We start from the raw sequence: 23,309 nt of genomic DNA, 5'->3' as shown, positions 1-23,309 counted from the left end.
ACAGTAACCTTTCCTGGCAGTGTTGTGTATGTCTAAATGACAGTTAAGGACTTGGATTTACTTTAATAATTCACAGTATTTATAATGCTTTGGATTTTACTTTCAGGGTGTTATTTTTGGTTTCCTACAATTGCCACAGAGGTTATTATGGCAGCACATGTGGTTTTAAAAATGTGACTGTACTTACAGTAGTGAATTTGTCACAATTGCCAGACCAGAAGTATACACTGACTTTCATTGGTCTTAAAGTCTACATTTAAAAATATTGTTTGTGTTTTACTATTTACAAGCGCAGTTTTATCTATTAGCACATTTCATCTAGTTATCCATTAACTTCAAAGCTTTAATTCTTTTCATATTAAACCAACAGCCATTTATTGAGGCCCTGCCTGAAGAAATGTACTGTATGAGGACTGTGCTCGCTAGGTGCTTAAAATCTCATCAGAGAAACAGATATTTCCACAAATAATTATAATATAATTATACTGTAATATTCCAACCTGAAGTGTAGAGGAAGGGTTGTGGAAATACAGGGTAGCAGGAGTGAATTTAAAGTGAATAAATGGAAAAAAAGAGAATCCATTTAAACAGATCTGAAGACAGAGGAGGGTTTTAGCAGGAGGTTTTAGCGGAGGAGGAGAAGTCAGAGACAAAGATCAGGGGGAAAAAAAGGCAGATGGTACCTTAAGTTACCTTAAGGAGATATGGAAGATATGGATTGCCCAGGAAATAGAGGAAGATGACACTGGGATCTTAGGGGCATGTTTAAAAAGAGTCTTATATGCTAAGGTTAGACATTATCATGAAGGCCATAAAAAGCTGTTAATATTTTCAATTAAGGAAGTGTTATATTTAATTGCTGTCATCATGGTGTGACTAATGAACTAGAGTACAGACATACTGGAGTAAACAGAAACCTAGTTAGAAGGTGTAGATGACAGTCCAGATAAGAGGCAATGGCAATAGACAGACTGGAAAAGTTTTGTAAGTGATGGGATAGAATTTGGCCACTGGTTGAATTCAGGGTAGAGGTAGAGCTAGGAATCAAAACCTAGGTTCTGCACGAGTCATTCATTCCCGCCATTAGCCTATTGAGAGCAAGGGAGGATGAACGAGCCCATTTTCCTGACCCTATTTTGAGGTGTGTGTATTATGCCTAAAGAATATCAGCTGTGCAAAAATTGCTTCAAGTTGATATGTATATTTTTAATGTGACGTGAAAAATTATTATTTTGCTTCCTTTAGATGTCTCTAAAAATATTCTTGAGTATATACCTGCATATCTGTAAGAGATTAGATGTCTCTAAAAATATTCTTGAGTATATACCTGCATGTCTTTAAGAGATATTTATGTTTTTTTCAAGTGCTGATTAAAGGGAGAACTTATTATGTGGATTTGAAACTACTGGTTTAGGTTTTTGGTTAATTTGTGTTTCATTTAGTTTTGTAGTTTCCTTCAGATTTTTTAAAAATTATTTTTTGTTTTATATTGGAGTATAGTTGATTTACAATGTCATGTTAGTTTAGGTGTATATTTGTGTTTTTATGAGGTGCTTTCAAAATAGTCAAGATTATAAAATTCAGCAATTATAATTTGGTTAGGGAGAAATCTTTAATAGTGAAAGAGCTCTTTTGTCATGATTAGACTTGTCGAGATACTCTTTGTTTCATTGCATTTTAGTAATATTCTTAGTAGCTCCTTAACCAGCTAATTCGATATTCTTAGGTTTCCTTAGCTATCACCCTGCCCTTTTTTTTTTTAATTCATTGCAGTTTATCTGTATTTTAGTTTTCTGTTTCTCTAAATCATGAACTTAGATATTTATTCTGTTGGTACATAGGAAATTTCCCAGCTACGTCTTATTCATTATAAGAAGAATGAAATCATTTCCTCAGTAGCTTTTCCGTTATTTAGACCCAACAGTAACATTGAGGTTTTATAGCTGATCCTTTGTATCTTGTTAATTATGGGTGACGAGGCTGAACAACAACCAGAAGCGCCTATCAGCCCCAATCATTAGCAATTAACTTGGAGTAGCCTTCAATATATTTTTGAATAAACATTTATCATGGATGATAATGAAGATCACAATAAATTGCACTAGAACTTAACTAGCTTCTGAGTCCTCTTAGATATAGGAATTATAAGGATAATAATAAGTGTAATAAGTATAGGCTTGGTCTTTTGACATCTATTTTCATTCTTTAAATTTTATTTTTTCTCTCACTTTTCTTTGGCATGTTCCCTCTTATTCCTTTTCTTAAATCTGCCCAGAGGTTTTGAATATTTTTTATTATTGGTATTCTATTATTCTTGCTATCTTCCTGAATCTGGTATATCACTGACTGACCTGACTTTTATCAAAATTGATGTTCTCATTCTGAAAACAGGTAGTATTGATGTATACCCATCCGTCCACCTGTGAATATAAATTGTCTTTCTCATTTTACTCTTACAGTAAAGATGCCTGATTGAATTACCATATGAAAACCATCCCAAGTAGGGTTTTTTTTGGTACTTCTTCTTCCTGACCTGCAATCATAGCTTCAAAATCCCTGCCCCCAAATCATCCTAAAGATTAGGTTCCTCCCATGTATTCACAGTTTTAAAAGGAAGTCAGTGGAGGGTATTTGTCAGAATTGTATCCTGGTATGAAGGCTGGCTTCCCACTCTTTTTCAACTGCTGGATCAGTTATGCTGAAAACAGATTCACATTAAGGTAATCAACCTGAAATAAAGGGAGGTTAACTAAATGTGGTTATTGATACTGTGTTGTGAATTTTAAGATAAAATAGAAATGTTTTCAAAGACATCTTTAAAAATTTTTTTTTTAAAGATTTTTAATGGTCGTAAGATATGTAAGAAATTTTAACAAAATATTCTAACAAATCCATGGTGTAACCATCTACTCACTTAGCAACCTGTGAACAATAGCATTTAATATTTTATATAATCTTTTAGCAGAGGTGGCCCAAATTTTGGCATCAGATATTTTCTAGTATTCAAAGAGTAATTCTTCCACAATTTCTTCAGTGGGTAACTAGATATCACAGGTGGACTATCTTTACCTTTAATTTGAAATGATAGTTTTTTAGGGGGTGGTGGTGGTTGTCTGCTTTCCAGAATGTTTTCTAGTGACTAATACTAAAATCTGATTAAAATCTCATTGTGTTCTGGTATTCACAGCAGAAAACTACTCTAAATTGCATTATATGAAACTGAATAATAACTATGGTTTGATTCAAAATGTTAATAAATTTGTAAATTGTAGTTGTAGGGTTTCAAGATTTTAAGTTAGTGAAATGCCAGAATGTTTTTATATTTAGTGTGGTTAGTATTATGTGAGAAGCTCATCTTCCCAAATTAGGACAGACATATATATTGTACCATTTACAGAGTCTTAATTATTAAAACTTGTTAAATTTCATATTTGATATTCAGACATCTTTCTGCAAACAAGCTGCTTAGATTTATTGTCAACGTTGTTTGACTTGTATATTAGTCAATTTAATTGCAAATGCTGGTCTGAGGAAGGGTGGAAAGTTAGGATTTAGAAGTAGCCATGGTTTTTCAACAGCTGCAGTAAATCAAAAATACTCGAAAGAAATCTGCAGGGCCGACCCGTGTGCATTATAGGCAATGTCAGATACCTTAATTGCAAACTAAGGCTGAAGTTTAATTCCCAGTGTGAAATTTACTGTTTTTTCATACAGAGGTGAGATATAAGCCCAAGATTGGTGTTGAATTAGAATGCTAATATCAGTCCTGTAGCTTTGGAGCAGAAAAGAGGTGTGGGTTTTAATTTTTTCATTCTTTGTTCTGAATGGTGATCACGTATATTATTGTACCTTTATATTGATCTTTATTTTAAAAAATAAACTTGTAAGAGAATTTCACCTTGGAAACAGTGTTTTCTCAAATTCAAAACATTGCTGGGAGAATTTGTAGATGTGGAAGCCCATTTTGTCAAAAATTTTTGCAAGAGAAAATGATCTTGCCTGTTTTTAACGTACTTTGAAAATAAATGTCAGATTTGTTTATTTACCTTGTCCTGTTTTATTTAAAAGCATATTTCTCAGATATACTTAATATAGTTTTATGTAATTGCACATTTCGTAGTACTTTTTAAAGTTTTAAGTTGTTTTCAGTATTTTAATTACTGAATTTTCAAATACAGATGGCCCTTGATTTACAATGATTTGACTTAAGATTTTTCGACTTTACCATGGTGTGAAAGTGGTATGTGTTCACCAGAAGCCCTGCTTCAGATTTTGAATTGTGACTTTTTTCTGGCTAGCTGTACGCCCTACAATATTCTCTTGCTGCTGGGCCACGGCAGCAATCTGCAGCTCTTAACCACAATGACAAATACCTGTTCCTGTGCAGTCATTCCGTTTTCCATTTTCAGTACAGTATTTAATAAATTATATGAGATATTTGACATTTTATTATGAAATAGGCTTTGTGTTACATGATTTTGCCCAGTTGTGGGCTACTGTGAGTGTTCTGAGCACATTTTAGATAAGCTAGGTTTTTGTGTGTTAGTCGCTCAGTCGTGTAGCCTGCCAGGCACCTCTGTCCATGGGATTTCCTAGGCAAGACTATTGGACTCTGTCCTTGGAATTCTTCAAACAAGAATACTCAAGTGGGTAGCCATTCCCTTCTCCAGAGGATCTTCCCAATCCAGGCATTGAACCCTGGGTCTTCTGCACTGCAGATTCTTGACCATGCGAGCCACTAAGGAAGCTAGTTTAGACTAGGCTGATATATGATGCTCGGTAGGTTAGATGCATTAAATGTATTTTTGACTTAGATATTTTCAACTCATGTGTGTTTATAGGGATTTAATTAACCCCAGCATAAGTTGAAGGAAATCTGTATTTTAAAGAAGAACTTCATCATGGGATTGTTCTACTTGAGTTTGCTTGGGCCTAAGTTGTAGGTTTAGTTTTCCCACTAATAGTGGACCTTTTTGCTTCCTCACTCTTACAGTGAGGAGGCTTGGTGGTTTTTAAAACTTCCTTGAGGGAGTTTATTTGACTTCTATAAATGATAACATAAACTTATTTTATGCCAAACAGTGATAAATTCAACTTCTGAAAAAAAGCTATTTTTATTTTTTTGTGTCTTAAATTGGCAGTTCTTCAATATTTAATTAACGTATTTAAAAAAATGCTTAAAATTCCCTATTTTAGGAGATCTCTAAATTTGTTTCTCATTTAAAAATGTTGTTTCAACTTTATACTTCAGTTTCTGAGTTCATTTATTTTTCTTTATCTTCCTCAAATTGATTCTTGAACATTCAGTTTACTCATTCACCCCTTCCTTCCTCTCTCCTTTCTATTTACCTAATTTCTTTCCTTCTTTTCTGTTGAAAATATTTATTATATGCTATTTGCCAGGCATTACTCAGGCGTACCTGAACTGAGATTATAGATGTGAAAGCCATGTGTTCTATTTTCATTTAACGCACAATTTTGAAAATACTTCAGAAGCTTGTGATAGTGGTAGGCATATTGTATTTTGTACACAAATGGCCATATTCCTCTGGTGTGTGACATGGAGGCTGAGGGAAGGACAGAGGAAGATAGCTAAGTGATCGGCCTAAAATGAGTCTTGGAAGAGGAAGAGCAGTTGGCAGAAGGGATTCTAGGCAGAGGGAATATGCTAAGAGAGGTGCAGAGGAGAGGATAAGCCTCCCATGCTCCAAAAATTACTTTATTTGTTAAAGAGGAAGAGTGGGAAATAAAGGATGTTCATTCTTAGGTTTAGTTGTTAGCCTAAAAAGACATCCATTAAAAATTATAGTAATTAACATCCATTAAAAGTTATAATAATCTTCCACATCATTGTATTGTACGGTACCAGATTCAATGCCTTGAACAGAGTATGTATCCTGGACATTTTTCTTTTTATTTGGTTTGGTTTGAAGAGACTTACATTGAAGAAAAATAAATATTGAAAATTTTTACAAAAGAGGTTTTAATGATAGTTTAAAAGCTTAATTGAACAGGAGTTATAAGCTAACCCAATCACTGTTATACAAATGGTACACATAGTGATTGTAGGAATTTTAAGAAAGAGGGTTTTTTTTTTTTTTTCAGTTGGACGGGATCTTGTTGGCTTTATGGCATAGGTGGAAGTCTGTAAAGAATTTCCTTAGGTGGAAAGGAGGGGAATGTCTTCTATATGGGTGAAAATAAATCTTGAATAGAATTTGAAGGGCATGCTCAAAATCAAATAAGTTCGACAGAAATAAAGGGTTGAATTATTTTTGAAGTTAGATCTCTTTGGGCTCTATTCCTGTTTTTTACTTTTTGCCAATTTTTAAAAAAACATTTTCCTTTTACCACTGCCCCTCCAGTCCCTCTATTGTTAAAACAGAGATACCAGGTTTGTTGTGATAAATTACAGTGAGATAATAATATATGTACTTAAGAGAAAATTTGCAAATCAGCACTTCTGAGATCTGCCTTTGTTAAGTCACAACCCCAAGTATTTTTGTCTTATGTATAAAGTGATTTCTAGGATTAGTTCCAGTTTTACACATTTTTATGGTTTAGAGTGAAATTAGGAAGATTAATCTAATGGAAGTTGGCAAGCTGGTTGGAGGGCCAGAAATTAGCCAAGAAAGAAGTTAAGGGCAGAGGGAATGAAAGGAATGAAAGGGGATTAAGATATCTCAGGGAAAAGAATCAATAAAATTGTGAGTGAATGAGTACTACCTGAAAATGAAGTAACTTTCATCTTCACAGCACTGTATTTTATCCTAACTTACAATGAATTCTTCAGAGGATTTTTTTGATTTTAAAAACTTTTAGAGACTGAGCTAATTTTGTGTGTGTATGTATCTGTGCATGTACTGGTACACTTAGTAAGCTTAGGTCAAAGGAAATCTGTTACTCCATAGTGCATGTGATTTTTTTTTTTTTTTTAATTTTACCATTTCACATTAATGTGTTTCTTTGTAAAGCATAAATGTATAATTCATGCTAAATCAGTATATTGGTCTAGAAGGATTTTTAGGAGACTAATAATGGTGTAGAGTCTTCTTTAATACGTGTGACTATATAAAACATTACTAATGTTAACAGATGTTGCACTTTAATCCCCTAGAATGATTGTTTGGTACCAGCAGGAGATTTATTAAGCCTGAATTGTGTGAAATTGTGTGTGCATAAGCCGCTACTTAGATTGTAAAAATGCTATTGAAAACTGTTAAAAAGTTTTAGCTATAATTGGCAGAGAAGTATTAGCTGTGCTAAAAGAAGTATGATATATGGTTGACCCATGAGCCTTAACCTTTTTATCATTTATCTTCTTGTATTAATGTCACTAAATTATTAATTCATGAGTCAGGGTGGGAAGTGTGAAGGCACCATTTAAATGTGTGGCAAATTTATCCTTATCGCTAGAGACATGAAAAAAAGTCATTTTGTGTTATCTGTAAAATGGAAAGGACATTTTGAAATTTCATTTACAGTAATCCACTTCACTTCCAGTAAAACACCTAGATTATTACTACCATAATATAATGTTCTTATTAAAAATTTGTAACCTTCTCCACTCTTTTGTCTTATATATAATATTGATAGAAAAGTTTAGCCTTCATGTATTTTAAATGTGATACCTATTAATTGTAGCTTAGAAATATTATTCTTTTTTTTTTTAGAAATATTATTCTTATGGTATGTTACAGTGTACCTATTCAATTTCAAGAAATATTAGATTGCAGAAAATAAAAGTATTTACTATAATAGTAGCAGTTAAATATTGACTGGAAAGAGACTAGATACAGGGAATTGGAAAATTCTAAAAATACTTTTGTTCTAAAAGAAATGTATGTATGTATTGTGACATCATAATTTTTTGGAGTAAGATTGGTGATTTTGGTTTTGTAGAATTTTTAGCTTTACAGCAGAAATTGAAGAAACTAGAATTTAGTAGTTACCTTTTGAATACAGTATGGGACTGAGATCTATCCAGTATTTCATATGACTGAATAACAGTGCTGACAGAAATTTCACAAGTTTGAAGCCACTTTTACTGACAGCTATTTGAAACCATCATACTAGTGGTAGAATACCTCAAGGGTCCTTGTCTAAACCTCGTTATTTTTCAGCCTCCCATTACTTACTGTTTTGATTGGTTTTACCTTCTCCCCTGCCAAAGTAGTGAGATATAGGTTGCTGTGGTAATGCCTTTCATTTTCCTTTCTGGAGTTTCTCCCCAGTCACTGTATGCTGTCCTTCCGGCTCTGTCACACACACATGGAAACACTGATTTGTTTTGGTCAGGATAATGCCGCTTTATTTTGTTTTTCGTGTTCCAACATGGTTAATTTATCTTTATATTAACATTTAAATCTTTCTTAAAATGATAGGCTGAAGTCAGTTTGAATATTTTGGTAGACATTGATATTGATCAGTTCATTATTTGACTGAACTGCATTCAGTTATCCCCGTCTTGTATGGGAGCAAGAGTTGGTAAACTGGCTGGCAATTTTTATAGTAAAGTTTATTGGCACTCAGCCATGCCCATTCATTACACATTGTCTATGGCAGGTTTTGTGCTATGGAAGCAGAATTATATAGTTGTGACGGAGATGCTGTGGTCCTTAAAGCCTAAAATATTTACTTATCTGTTCCTCTACAGAAAAACTTTTCCTGATCTCTACTTTATAATATCAGTCTATATAATTTCTTGCTTCTAATCTTTCTGAGCATAATGGGATATTATTGATAATTTTTAGATTAAGAGATTTGAAGAATTACTGGTTATCTTTGGTAATTATTAAGCACAGTGTTTGCTTTATATGTGGAGGAGTGACCGGAAGTATATTTTTCTCAAATATCAGTATTCTGATTAGGAAGATTTATAAAAAAATTGCTGAAATGCTGCGAAAGTACATGTTTTACCAAATAAGAGTCTTGACAGGTAATTCAAGCTTCTAGTCAGTTTTTCTCAGCCTTTTATAAGCAATATTTCTTTCTATTAAACACTGTTTTATTCCCACTTTAATGTTACCTGAAATTTTAATAGAGATTATAAAATTATATTTTAAAGTTGAAAATCCCTCTTCTAAAAACCACATACCTCCCTCACTCCATGAGTTTAGTAATTAAGAAGCACTGAAACATAAAGTTGTATTTTAATTTTATAATGAACTAGTTTTTGTTTTTATTTTTTTTAAATATTCAACATTTGTTCAAAATAAGTTAGTCCATGCTGTTTCTTAATCGTGTCTATAAATATTTTTCTTGCCTTCCCCTACAAGTCTTTGAATGGTCTTTAGAGATCAGACCTGTCGGCCACGTAGAATCTCAGTCTAACACTGGAAGTAAGAGTCTGTTCTGTTCATTCACTTAAGCTACAGCTTTATTTCTAATGTTGTTAATGAAGTTAGTTTTCAAAAGTAAGTGATGTATTCTTTTTTTCTACCGCTCAATAAAATACTGTTATTTTGAGTGTTGCTTGTGCACACAGAACATAGAGTATGGAATGCAGGGTTTCAGAACAATGACCTTGGTTAAGGCACAGGAACTTGCCTCTTTTGGAAGAAGTCCCTTCCGTCATCTTGCTGTTGATCATGTGTAGTTTTCCCACAAAGGCGATGATATTGGTTGACCCAAGTATGCAAGGTACACAAGGCTTTCAAGGGAAACACAAGTTCAAAAATTTTATCTCTTCTCTTTCATAACTTTAGTATAAAGTATCTTTATTACCATTAAATTTTGGGGAGTTTAGCAGTTATTAATGCATATTTGGGGTCTTAATCATTTTCTAATGCATTTAATTATCCTTGGAAGACTAAACTTTTTGAAAGTGGCAATCATATCTTCATCTGTTTTATGATCCCTTTAGAACCTAACACAGGACCAGTACATAAATATAATAATGAATAGGTAATACTCATTTCAGTATCAAAAATATCTAGAATGTAATCACTAGATAATCATTGGCTTAAACTGACATACATGCAATTTTATTGTTAACATTATTTTATTTTAGAATTGCAAGTTGAGATGACACTATATATACTGACATAGCTTGCAGCTGAGTTTTATCATTTATTGATTACAAAAGGCAATGTGCTATATACTTCACAAAATTTTCTTCAGCTTCTCATCACGTATTCTCTATAGTTAATTTTTCATTTTTAAGTTCATTTGACATACTTTACTCAGATTACCTCATTACATTTAAGAAACCCCTGATGGTGATATTGATGATCTAATATATGGCAGATCCTGGGTCATTATTATTTCATTTAGTGGTTATATATATAGACCAAGAGGGAATCTGAATATTGATTCAGAGAATGGCTAGTAACAATGATTAATGAACAAAGGATCCAGTGTAGTTAGCTGAGTATAAGATTGCATCTCATGAGCAACATTGAATTTTTTATTTTCTGTTTGCATGAACAGTGATGAGACCATAATATCATAGATGCTAACATTAAAACGTTCTTTCCATGACTATTATGATTCATTGTTAATTCTATTTGATGAAATACTTAGGTTTGTAATTTGACTTGTAACCAACTTCTCAGGTATTTTGGTTCATAAGACTCATCTGTCCAGAATAATTTGTTAATTTATAATATATATTGTGAGTACTTTAATTAGCACTAAAAATGAATAAAATTAAGATGGCTCACTGGAAATACTAAAAATTAACATTTAGCTATCATTACCTGAGGGATGTTAGTTTTACTTATGTAAACATTTTGAAAATCAACTCATTATTCTTTTGGTATTTCTTCACTTTCATAATCCCAAAATGACTTTGTTCTATTTCTATTTTTGATTCCAAAGGGAAAGATAATGAAACACACAAAGTGAGTAGGTTTATCTGAACTACTTAATTAGTGACAATAGTGGTTGTAGACCATGGTCTTATATCCCAGTCCCGTTACTATTTACTGTCCTTGAACAGGTTAAGTATTCTCATTTTAAGGGAAATTGGGGATGATAATTTGTATTTCCTCAGGATGTTGTGGAGATTTCATGAAATAATATAAGTAAACTAATCTGTGTAGTCTAACTATCATTTTGGAGGAACCTACCTATGTGCCAGGCAATTGTAGCATTTTATTTAGAAAAGGTTATTTTTGAGCTAAAATGTAATCTCGCTGAGGGTTAGGAGTTTTGTCTCTTTTGTTTCTCAGCACTTACCATGTCATATATCTTGTTAATGTTTGCTGAATGAATAGTTTAGCACCTAAGGAAGAATGTCCTTGTAATTAGCCTTGATTGGAATTCAGGCTCTGCTACCTGCTAGCTGAGTGACTTCCAGTAATGGAATTTCTTTTCTGAGCCTCAGAATTCTGACTCTGACCTTTAAATATTGACCTTTATATAGGGGTTAGTGATATGTGTCTGATACAGTATTTCTTTTGCATATGAGCATAGTAGGTGCTCACAGAATATTTCTGTCCATAGTACCTGTAATTTATATTCAATTCATAAAAGTTGCATGAAATTCCTAGATAATTAGAAAGTTAAGAAATAAAATGTCAATTTTGGAGAGGACTGCTGTTTAAAGATAGCTTTCCCTTTCCCCCAGATTGGGGAAAACACTAAATTCTACATTGTAGGTATACTGCAATTTAACAATAAATACAAAATATTTTAAACAAATGGACTTATGCTTTTTTTGTTGCTGTTGTTAGGGGAAGCCATCAACTTTCTTGTTATATAAGGTAATATTTTGAACGGGGCTTGTAGTGTCATTTTTTTCACTCTTCTTTTGAAACTTCATTTGCAACTTTATGTTCAGTCATAAAATGTCCCCTGCATTGGTTTGAAAATGACAGCCATTTGTTTTTATTATTTCAAATGGAAGCATTTTAATGAAGAGAATGGCAGACTGCCCTGGTCTGTGCCTCCAAGTGTCCTCAGGTACAAGCCTCTTGTGCCTGTTGAGCATGACTCCTGGATATTATAGCAGATAGCAGGTGTAATTTACTGGAGCGTTCCTGAACTCTTTTCTGCTGCTCCTCTGATAGGAGAATCTATGTCTTCACAATGGAGAAGACTCAATAAAGACCAAAAATGAATGTTAAGGGGACTTTAAAATAAATAGTTTAATGAAAGTACTGTATATTTGATACCTGCAGAAATGAATCAGAGAAAGATAGTGGCAACTAGTGGTTGGCCACATGGTTTTAAAATGCCTGTTAGCATTTCCAGCCCAGCCCTATCCTTGTGAAGGGAAAGAAAATAAACTCAAATGGAAAATAACATCAAATGTCTGGAGTTAAAAAAAGGCTTTCTGATTAGTGATAACAGGGGTTTACTTCGACAGCTTACTGAAAGAAAACTCCCAAGGGTGTCCATGTTTTCTCCTCTATTCAAAAGAAGGGGAATTTCTGTAATTTATTTTTCATTTTCTAAATCTTTTCAGTGGGGGCAGAATGGGGTTGATATCATCCTGTTGTTTTGGTAACTATAGTTTTGATAAAACATAGAAGAGCAGCTTTTATTTGCTAGTAAATTCTGTCCCATAATGATTATAATTTTATAGCACAAATTAGATCAGAAAGACTGATTTTGTGCAGAAATCTTTAGCTCTCATTTAGAGTTGACATACATTTAGTGCTTAGAATTTCATGCTTACCCAAAGCATTAATGTTTCATTTTACACAGCATTAGTACATGATATCAAGGATGGGTAACTTTGTTAGGTCTCCCGCTTAGATGGCTTTCTTTTTCCTGTTCTCATGCTTTTGGTTGTTTGGGATTAATACCCAGTGTTCACAATAGTTCAGTGTCCATGAGAACTATTGTCCAAAGATAAAGCTTTAGATACGAATCTTTATAGTGGCTCTGCACTTAATAGGATATCAACCTCAGTTAACCATATTTAGAAAAATTTAAATTATCTTTTTTTTTTTTCTCATTGATTTGAAGCATGCTATATCCTGCTTCCGTCATTGAGCTTTTCAACAAATGGATTTTATTTGTTCTATTTTTGCTAAATAGATGTCAACATATATAAAGTTAAGTATGATTTTTTAGTAATGTAACATAAATACAGAGATACTAAAATTGATTAATAGTATTTCTTAAATTTGCTGACAATTTAAGGCATGAGATGTTTAATGCAGCTAATAAATATAAGCAGGTTACTATCTGAATGGCTATGGGTAACTGTACTTTGTATGTAGTGTATAAAACATTGAGGACTGTTGGGTTGTAAACAGTTCTGAGGCATGCTCCTGGAAGTTGTTGAGCTTTGAAAGGTTTAGTAGTAATGATGCATTAATTGACTTTTTACCTGGTAGAGTAATAGGATACTTCCTTATAAAAAAAATCTTGACAGAGGTTGGTAGACAGTGTCATGTATTTATAGAAACAAGGTTAGGACGAAATTGTTTGAATCTGAATTTGAAAGGATAAGGATAAGAGTCATTTATAATTTAAGTAGAAATGCTCTGTTTCAGTTTTTATTAAGAAATGTACTGTTGCTTAGCATTATGAGGGGTTTCATCTGTGCGTTATGCCATCATAGTCCTATTTTTTCCCTGAAGTTCTTGGGAAGGGTAAGAAATATTGTTTTTTAGTATGAGGAATCCCTTAATCTTTTCTGTTTGTTCAAAGAAAGTGTAATAGCCTTTTCCTGGTTTTGTTCCTTTTTTTTTGTTTTGCGTTGTGAGACACTTACTGAGCTGCCTTTTGCAGGTAATTATAGAGTTTGAAGGACAAGTCTGTTGGCTCCATCTACGCCAGTGAGAATCTTGTGGCTCCAGTTTGATTTAGGAGCAGTGTTTTCTTGGGACTAATTTCACTATGTTTGATTATTTGACAAACATTATATGACTAGTGTTTGATTATTTATTCATTCTGTCCTTAGCCAATTATGGTCTGCTAAGTATTTCAATTTTCATTGACATTTTTAAATGGAAGGTTGTTTTTCATTTGAATCACAGCAGTAAAATCTTTTGATTGTTTTCAAAATTGCATTTAAAGCTTGAACTTTTGAAAATAATTTTATTTGATGTGAAAGTGATTGGCTGTACGCAGTAGAATGAGAATAATCAATTTGATATTCTTTTACTCATTGAACAGACAGATGGACGGACCTAAGCTTTATTTGTGTGGGAAAAAAAAGCCATGAATTTATTACATTTTGGAATCTCTTTCGGTTAGAAACAGTCATTTATACTAAGTCTTATAATTGACTAAAGTGTATTTTTAAAATTGTGTTTCACATTTAAACCTCAGGAATACATTGAAGTTTTAGCACAGTTAAATCAGTTCATGAAATGTTCTATCCTGGCCAGAGACCGCAAAAGAGGTCTGGGTTGTGTGGTTTCCTCCTCCTTTTCCCTTAACTAACAGAGGTTTTCCTATCTTGGCAGCTGTTTCCTACAAAGCAGTCATCAGTCCCTGATTTCTTCTTTCTATTTCTTCCCACAAACAAGGACTCTTTCAAATAGCCAGTGACCAAAGACAGACTGATCTTGAGTTGCTTGAAGAAAGTGGAAATGTGTTCAAGAGTTGTGCACGTAGGCAAGCCGCCCATATGCATTAGTTCATTGAGATAAAAGTACCTATTACAACCAAAATCTGGAGAGTCAGGATTCTTTGCTTGAACTGGGAGCATTCCAAAGGCTGACTTAATTACTGCAAGTAACATTAATGCACCTCTTCCACATATTAAAATTATTCTAATTGCTTGATACAATGACTGACCAGTCTGTGGGATTTAAGAAACTGTTCGTGATTGGGCTTTTAAATGTGACAGGCCATGAAATTATCCGACTTCTGTCTGTGCTTTATATAAAATATAGCTTGTAGTTTTAAGGCAGGCACTTTGTACAGCAGTTGTAAATGAAACATTTACTTTTGGTTTTGTCTTTTGAATAGTCTTTGGGAGCTCAGAGTGAAAAATGAATAGAGAACCAGCCAGTTTTGCAGGGTTGTATTCCATGTGTTCTCTGTGAGATTAATTTTTGATGTATCTTTTTTCTTTGTGTATTTTTGGCATATTGAGGAGGAAGTTTGCTTTTCCTTTTGTTATTGTTTTATTTCTGAGAAAATCTGAGGTGTTCTTAGAACTAGATAAGCCAGTTCTGATTCCTCTCATTAGGATGCCTAATTTTGTCTTCATGGGTTTTAGAGAGAGCTGAAAAAACTAGGTTGGTTATGGATCATGGAAGTGTATATAGGGAAGCAGCTTTATCGCAAACTATAGGCATGATAAAATAAACTCATTATAGACTGTCTTGCTAATTCCTTTTGTAGTTCTATGAATCTTAATATATAAACACTAGATAATAGCTTCAGATTAATTTTTTATGTTCTTTCTGGTATGTTTGTTGGCAAAGCAAGATAGTGACTTTATAGCTTGATCAGTGTTCCAAACCATTTAGAATCTGACTCTTTTTCCATAGAAGTTACATTGTAGGGAACTGATAGTAGAATATAGTGAGCTGCTATAATAGAATCACATATGCTGCATTAAGGGGTTTCCCAGGTAGCTCAGCTGGTAAAGAATCTCCCTGCAATTCAGGAGACCCTGGTTCGATTCCTTGGTGGGGAACTTCCCTTGGAGAAGGGATAGGCTACCCACTCCAGTATTCTTGGGCTTCCCTGATGGCTCAGATGGTAAAGAATCCACCTGTAATGCGGGAGACCTGGGTTAGATCCCTGGGTTGGAAAGATACCCTGGAGGAGGACATGGCAGCCTACTGAGTATTCTTGCCTGGAGAATCCCCATGGCCAGAGAAGCCTGGCGGGCTGCAGTCCTTGGGATTGCAAAGAGTCGGACACAACTGAGCGACTTAAGCATAGCAGCATGATGCATTAAGCACGTAGCAAATTCAGAATACCTTAACTGCTGTGAAATGAAAAGCTCAACATTATCTAGGGGAAATTTGGTTTTTTAAATTTTCTTTATGCTTTAGAGATGGCATCTAAATTATGTAAGAGTTCATTTTGAGTTATAGACACAACCTCATAATGTGGGTAGGTATACCCATTACTGCTTCACTTTAAAAAACTATTTGCAAAAGGTTAAGGAGAGCTTGGGAAAACTTTACAGGAAGAATTTGTAATTTCTTTCTGCTCAGATGCTAGATGAGGAGGCAGGCTATGTTTGGGAAGTGCCTTCATAGTGTGTATATTGTAAGGCTGGTACTTACTCTGACTCCTCATGCTATGCTAGAAAGGAGTAAAACACTGCTGTAGAACCTAGCAAATGATCTGGTTTCATGTGATCCTGGGAACGTAGAAATGCTGATTAAATCACACCTGAGTTTTTGTATCCTCTTCATTTGAAGAACTGGGCACTTAAAGGCTAGTCAGAATTAGACTTGGCTCTTCGTTTTAGTAATGGTGATGCAAACTTGGAGATATATAACCATTATGGTCTAGGTTTTTTTTGGGTCCAGTGGATGGGTTAAACTATTCAAGGACATGGGTTTGACCTTACTAAGTTTTGCTGTAAGAATAACTGATATATGAAAATCTAAAACTTTAAATATTTAAGAGACAGTCAATCACATTATTAAATGATTCCTATGAATAACTAGCAGTCAGATAAATAACAGTTTGCAGTATAGTGTTCAGAATGCCATAATTACATAAGCTACAACAGTATATTAAAAATTGTACACCATTGAGTAGAAAAATAAACTGTTTCATTATATCTGTAGTCTACTTTACTAGATAATAGGATAAAATAGTAGATAATACTGCTGTTACCATCACTAGAAGCAAAGTATATGTATTAATGAAATTTTGTTGGAGGTATTGTATTAATATATTAAAGCTGGTAAAATGACTACTGTGTGGCATTGAAAGACAGTTATTTATTCTGGAATAACTTTAATCTTTCCAAGAAAAATTCATCTTTGGAAATTTATTTAACTACTATGTGCATTCATATGCTCTGATTACCTTTAATTTGGGGGGCTTTGCTTGTTTTCAGAATGCAAGGCTCAGATATCTAGTGTATAGGAGTAGTTTCCTGTTGAATATAGAATCAAAATATATGACTTTTTTTTATACTTCTGAGAAGGAGGGAAGAAAGGTTGGAAAGAGGGGAGTTGTTGCTATTGTTTTTTCATTTTTTGTGACATTGCAGGACCATAGAGTAAATGATGGATTTGTTTGTTTTTCAGATATGAGGATCAATGATGCAGACTGCTGGGTTCGATGAAGCTGGGCATTTATAACTAGATTCATTAAGGAATACAAAGAAAATATTTAAAGGGATCAATAATGGTGTCTTCTGGTTGCAGAATGCGAAGTCTGTGGTTTATCATTGTAATCAGCTTCTTACCGAATACAGAAGGTAAGATACAGTTTAAATTTTTACTTTTTAAGTTCAGGAGAACTTAAAATATTCAATCTTTTTTTTTAATATATATATAGGAGTGACTAGAATGAATATTTTTTATTATTTTAGAATTAAGCATTAAATAAATTTCCTGAATATCATATTCTTTTTCTGATGATTGAGTTTTTTTTTACATAGCTGTATATTATAGAAAGTGCTAGAAGTCTAAATTTACATTTTGCATATATTTATAAATATAATCATCATAAATAATGCTGAGAGAACTAACCGAAAGCTTTGCTTTGGTATATATTTTGCATTTATTGACTAAATTTTTCCAGTAAAATTGAAAATATTTCATGATAACTCTTTCATTTCATCTTTAGTTTTGTCTGCTTCTTAAGTGTGTGGTCATTGTTCTAAAACTTAAAAATATATTTTTTTTAAATTTTCTGGAAAAAGTTGTTTTTTTATTAATGTTTCCTTTCTCATGTTATCTTTTTGAAGACAGACCTGATTTTTGAAGAAAAGAATACACTTAGAGTGTTAATGAACTAGTTGAAACCATAATTACTATATGGATTTTCTGGTATCCATTATTTTTTTAGTCTTACATATTATTTCCATGTGAAAATAACACTCTTTCAGGTGCTTTTTTACAGAGTAGGTCAGAAGTTAATGTGGCACTAAAATATGTTAATTTTATGGCTAGTTGGTAGTGGTAGTCATTGTATTCAGTATGTAAAATCTGTGAAAGAAATCTACAGTCTCTGAGAAATGCATGTAAAATGTAATGGATTTTTTTGTCACAGTTAAGTATTCTTGATGAAAATGTCTTAGAATTTTAAAATTGGCTTTATATGTACTTTTAAATGGTCCCATCCCATTTATACCTATTAATAAAATAATAGGTGGGAAAAAAAGAGGCATACTTTCAACTAATAGATTGTAGATTATCATTCCAGTGTCTTTGTAATAAGCTTCAAAACATTAGCTTTTTCTGTTCTAGCCCCTACTTTCAGTATATTGATATAACTTAATAATATAATTTAGATAAATAACAAGTTGAGAAAAATTTTAAAATAAGAACTTCTGTGTTCAGGAAGTAAATAATGCTCATCTGGGTTTAAGTCACACATGAAAGTTGCAAATAGGTTAGTATTTTATTTTCAGAAGATATTGCTCTTTACATCAGAATTGAAAGATACATGAAATCTAACATTAAAATGTAGTGTCTGAATGAATAGTACTGTAATTATAAACAACGAGCAGAAACTGAGTTGATAATATCAATCTCTGGCTTGAAATTATGAAAATCTTGTGTGTCGTGTATAATTTTACATCTGTATTTTGGGGGGGAGGAGAAGAACTAACTGAATTCCTGCTGTTATGTTTGAATGTTTTTATACATTTAAAAAGATTCCAGGTGTGGATCAATGGCTCATTAGTCCACATAATAAAAAAATTTCCGATCGAGATGAGACCACTTTACTGACACAGTTGCTTAACTCAGCAGGGGGCTAGCAAACTAGCAACTTTTTTAGGAGATACTGCGGTTTCATTTTTAGTGTCACCTGTTAGGTCAGGATTCATATCTGCTGTTAAGAGAATTTCATTTTTTGGTGCATGAGGCCAGGGTATGTTACTTTTGAAGCAGTTCCCTCCTACAGGTGAAAAGAACCTGGGAGGAGCCACACTGCTCGCTGTGAGTACACACAGCTACTGCGCACCGCACTGTTAACAACGCTGTTCCCGTGTCACATGGTTTTGTCTTAGAAAAAGTTTTATGTGACGTGATAGACCTTTATTGCCAGCCAGCAGATAATGCTCTGTGAACACCTATAGAGAAAACCTATCAAAGTTAGGTATGAGAGCACAGGAAAGAAGATATAAAGTAACCTTTTAGCTGTTGAGTTTCTTTGGGTCCCTTACCTGATTGTTACCTTTTTAGATCTTACAGAGATGAGCACTTTTTGTGTCAGCTCCTGAATCTTTGCTGATAAACTCAGATAAGGCTTTTTAGGTGGTTTCTTCCCTCCTTCCTCATTTATCGCGTGACTAAATTGAGCCAGTTGTTTAGGGTTCAGACCTGGGCAAGTCACGGTCCCTTCTCTTGAGGAGCTTGTGGTCTTGTGCGGAGGTCTAAACCTCAAATAACTACTGGCGGTCTGCAGCAGGCAGAAAAGTGCTTGCCGAGGGACCCATGATAGCCTTTCCAGTATTTAGCCTGCTTTTGCCAATCTTCTGATTTTTCGGTAGAAACCAGACATTAGATTTTTAAGTAGTAGCAACTAATTTAGACTTAAAAAAAAAAAAATGTCTGTGTTTTGTGTTCAGCCAGGGACCGTGACTTCCTTTTCAAGGCTTTTTTCTCTTCTGTTTACAGAAGTGTTTTACCTTAGTATATGATTTTAAAGACTTAACATACTTTTAGATTTGTTTTACATGTCTATATATGAAAGGTAAATTTCCACATATGCAAGAAGGAATTACATATTTGTTCTCAGTCCAGGCATATATTACAGTTGTGTCATGTTTTGTGTGCATGTTAAAGAGCAAATCACTAAGCTTATTTTTGTGTTTTTACCATGGAAAAAGCTAATTATATAAAGGTTTAATTGCTAGAATTAGCTTATCTTATGTTGCTATCTGTCTCCATTTTTTTTTATCAGCTAGTGTTTAATAGAGTAAAGTTTCATCCATTAAAATTTACTGATTTTTGCAAAGTAGGAACAATATTTCATTGTTTATCCTTGCAGGTCTTTCCTGTGTATTTTTGAAAGTTGTGTTTAAAATTTTCAAGAAAAATGATTATAAAAAACCAGAAAATACTCTGTAAGTTTTTTTTTAGAATTTATTTTACTCCCGGAGAACTAACCTCAAGCCTTTCAAAAGTCAGTTTTTATAAGACTAGTAACCCCCTGTGGAATCATGTATCAGTAAGTAGGAAAGTAAATTGAATTTTTGTGTCCTAGAGAATTAAATTATGCTATATAATGGAGCCCCTAGCAAGTATAAGTCAAGAATATATGAAGGCTTGCCAAAGTGACAAGTTACAAATAATAGCAGTTCTTCAGCAAAATAGGCAATATGGATATCAGGTTGAGTTCTTTACGCAGTGAGTATGTAATTAGATTTCATTAGTTGAAATTTCAGTTAATTAACTCAGATTATATTGTTGCTTATTTCAAAGAAACTATTATGCCAGGTATAAACTAAATGCCAGATATGCCAGATACAGCTTCAGATATTTATATACATACACACACACACACACACACACACACACAGAGTAAGAAAATTTAAGAACATAGCTGTAGAAATAGTATCCTAGCAGCTTTTATATTTTAAATTTTCTAAGAACATTTTACAGTGACTTTTGTGTCAAGGATGTCTCAGTAAAAAATGTTGGCTGTAGAATCTAGGTAGGTGGCAGGAAAAAAGTTGATCTAGGGGTCACATATGAATTTTAAAAGGCCCATAAATATTTTTTCAGACCTCTATTTATTTATTCCTTTTAATCTTTCATTCTTTTATTGGTACATACTTATAATGAGCTGTTCAGAATTTATATTTACACACACACACAAAGTCACCTTCACAAGTGCAAGGATCTTTTTTGTTGTTCATCGACATGCAAGTGACTAGAACAATGCCTGACTTATGGTAAGCAGTTACTCTATATCCATCACATGAATAGCATAAATCTTTAAAGAGGGTCATGGTCTCAATAAGTTGAAAGCTTTAAACAGTTGTAATAACAGAGTGATAAGTGCCATGATGGTGATATTTCAGAAGCATTGGGATAAAGGGTAGTTGAGTGGGTATGTGTCTGGAAATGCTTCTAGCCTGAAGTGATGTTGATTCTTGAGCTGAATCTCAGTATGAGCTGAACAAGCTTGGTAAAGACAATCGTGAGCATGGTAGTAGAGAAAAAACCAGCATAGAGAATAGCATGGATGTGGGATAAAGTATTGCAGTGGTTCTTAAACTTGAGGAGCAGATGAATCACCTAGAAGTTCTTGGGTGGAGCCCACATATTTGCATTTCTGACAAATTTCTGGGATGAGGCTGATGTTGCTCAGCATCACACTTAAGAACCACTGTGATATTATATATGTGTGGGTGGTTGAGGTAAGCTATATGGCAACATGGGTGTGGATATAAACTAACTTTAAAAGGTTTTTTTCAGAAAAAGTTATGATTTAATTCACTGTGATTCAGAAGTGGTAACCAGTTATGTATACATTTTCATATGATTCTTTATCCTTCTGATCAGGCTCCTTGGGCATAATTTTAGGCTTCAAAAGGGGATTTTATTTTATTTTTTCTCTTTTTAAACATTGTACTGAGAAAGAAAACAAGTGGAAAATTGACTCCAGATTGAAAAAAACAATACATTTTCTGTTAAGGGTGAATGTTATATTTTCAACACTCGTAACCCCTTGCTTCAGTTTGTCTCTTCTCATTGTTATAATATTTTTCTTTTTTGTTGTTGTTGGGCTTCACTACATGGCCTTGCCATGATAACATTGAATTGACCTACTGTAGGGACTTTAGATTTCCCAGTCTAGCAAAATTGAATACTTTTGTTCATTTCAGAACATGTGATTAGTTTAAAGCTAGGAGGTAAATTTTCAGCAAGGTTCATGGGGATTTCGCTGTACGACTCCTATTAAACTTAATGGGAGTTATAACTCCCATTAAATAGGAACTGTACCATATATCTGTGTTCACTGCATGGCAAATATAACTTTATTTTTTTAATTTGCAAATTAAGTAAATTAACACTGATTTGAAACAAAGCATTTTTAAAAATGATTTTATTTATATTTTTAGTGCAGATGAATGTGATTTTATTTCTCAAGAAAGTATCTAACTATATTGCTCTTAGTGAGTAAAGTCATTCAGTCGTGTCCGACTCTTTGTGACCCCACGGACTGTAGCCTACCAGGCTCCTCTGTCCATGGGTTTTTCCAGGCAAGAATATTGGAGTGGGTTGCCATTTCCTATTGCTCTTAGGACACTTTAAATATTCTTTATTGTGTTATATGTGTGCAGGGTTAATTTATTTGCAGCAGCTTTCTTCTACATAAGTAGTGATATAATTCTGTATCAAAAATATAAATATTAATGCCGCTTACATATTATATGAAGTTGCTTCTGATCTTTTAAAAACCAAATGCTGCAGAGTACTCCTACTAGGATTTTACCAGTTCTGATTATGACTCAAAATTTAAAAAAAAAAAAAAAAGATTAATCTATTTGTTGGAAACAGTAGCATCTTTAAAAAAAATTAATTTGGAATATACTTTGGTGATTTTAGATACCAATATTCAGTGTCCAAATGTGCATATTTAATATACATGGAGATTAAGTTCTAGTGCTTGGTTGTTGATTTTTTTCTTCTCACTTTTGCTTCTCTCTTTCCACTCTAAAATTAATCCTCTCTTGCTTCTTTTTCCAGTATTTGGAAAAGGTTAATTTGTCCATAATCTCTGTTGATTCTCTAATAAGTCTATTGCTGGTGGAAAAATGTTATAAATCAGTGTGTTACATACCACAGCCACGCAACATACCTCTATAACACTCTATTGCTTGGCTGTTTAATTTTGTAAACTTTTGTGTTCTGACTGGAATGACTGCATCAAAGATTTATTTGTTTAATTTATTTAATAAATCTTTAAATTTATTTACTAAATCTTTTATTTAATAAATCTATTATGAAGTAATTTGCTAAAGTAAAGTGGTCATAAATTTGTCCATCCAAAAGTGAATTTTTGAAATATTGATTTTATATTCACATTAGACATTTATCACAGTTATTGTAATAGTTTGAAATAATCAATAGTGTATTAAAGGTGGCTTAATTAAAAGCATAGGAGGCATATAAAGCACCTTAATTTTGCTGAATGGTAATTTGTGTTCATTACTCTGAAGTAATTTCAGTTTTGATGAATCTCTTACCTCATTTTTGGAATTAATACACCTTTTCACTTTTTTTATGTACTGTGGT

General features: G+C 33.2%; 1 protein-coding gene across 13 annotated transcripts in view; it reads left to right on the top strand.

Annotated features, from left to right (window-relative positions):
• Nucleotides 1-23,309, top strand: part of ADGRL2 (adhesion G protein-coupled receptor L2) — a 296,333-nt gene that overhangs the window by 113,194 nt on the left and 159,830 nt on the right. For all 13 annotated transcript variants that reach the window (XM_043460873.1, XM_043460877.1, XM_043460872.1 and 10 more), the window contains one exon: nt 17,136-17,308. In XM_043460873.1, coding sequence (XP_043316808.1) covers nt 17,236-17,308 — 73 coding nt within the window. In that variant the 5' untranslated portion in view covers nt 17,136-17,235. The remainder of the gene's footprint in view (nt 1-17,135; nt 17,309-23,309) is intronic.

This window comes from Cervus canadensis, chromosome 2 (assembly GCF_019320065.1).
Source record: "Cervus canadensis isolate Bull #8, Minnesota chromosome 2, ASM1932006v1, whole genome shotgun sequence".
NCBI lineage: Eukaryota > Metazoa > Chordata > Mammalia > Artiodactyla > Cervidae > Cervus > Cervus canadensis.
Note: the sequence above shows the minus strand (reverse complement) of the source record. Positions and strands in the feature narration are given on the sequence as shown.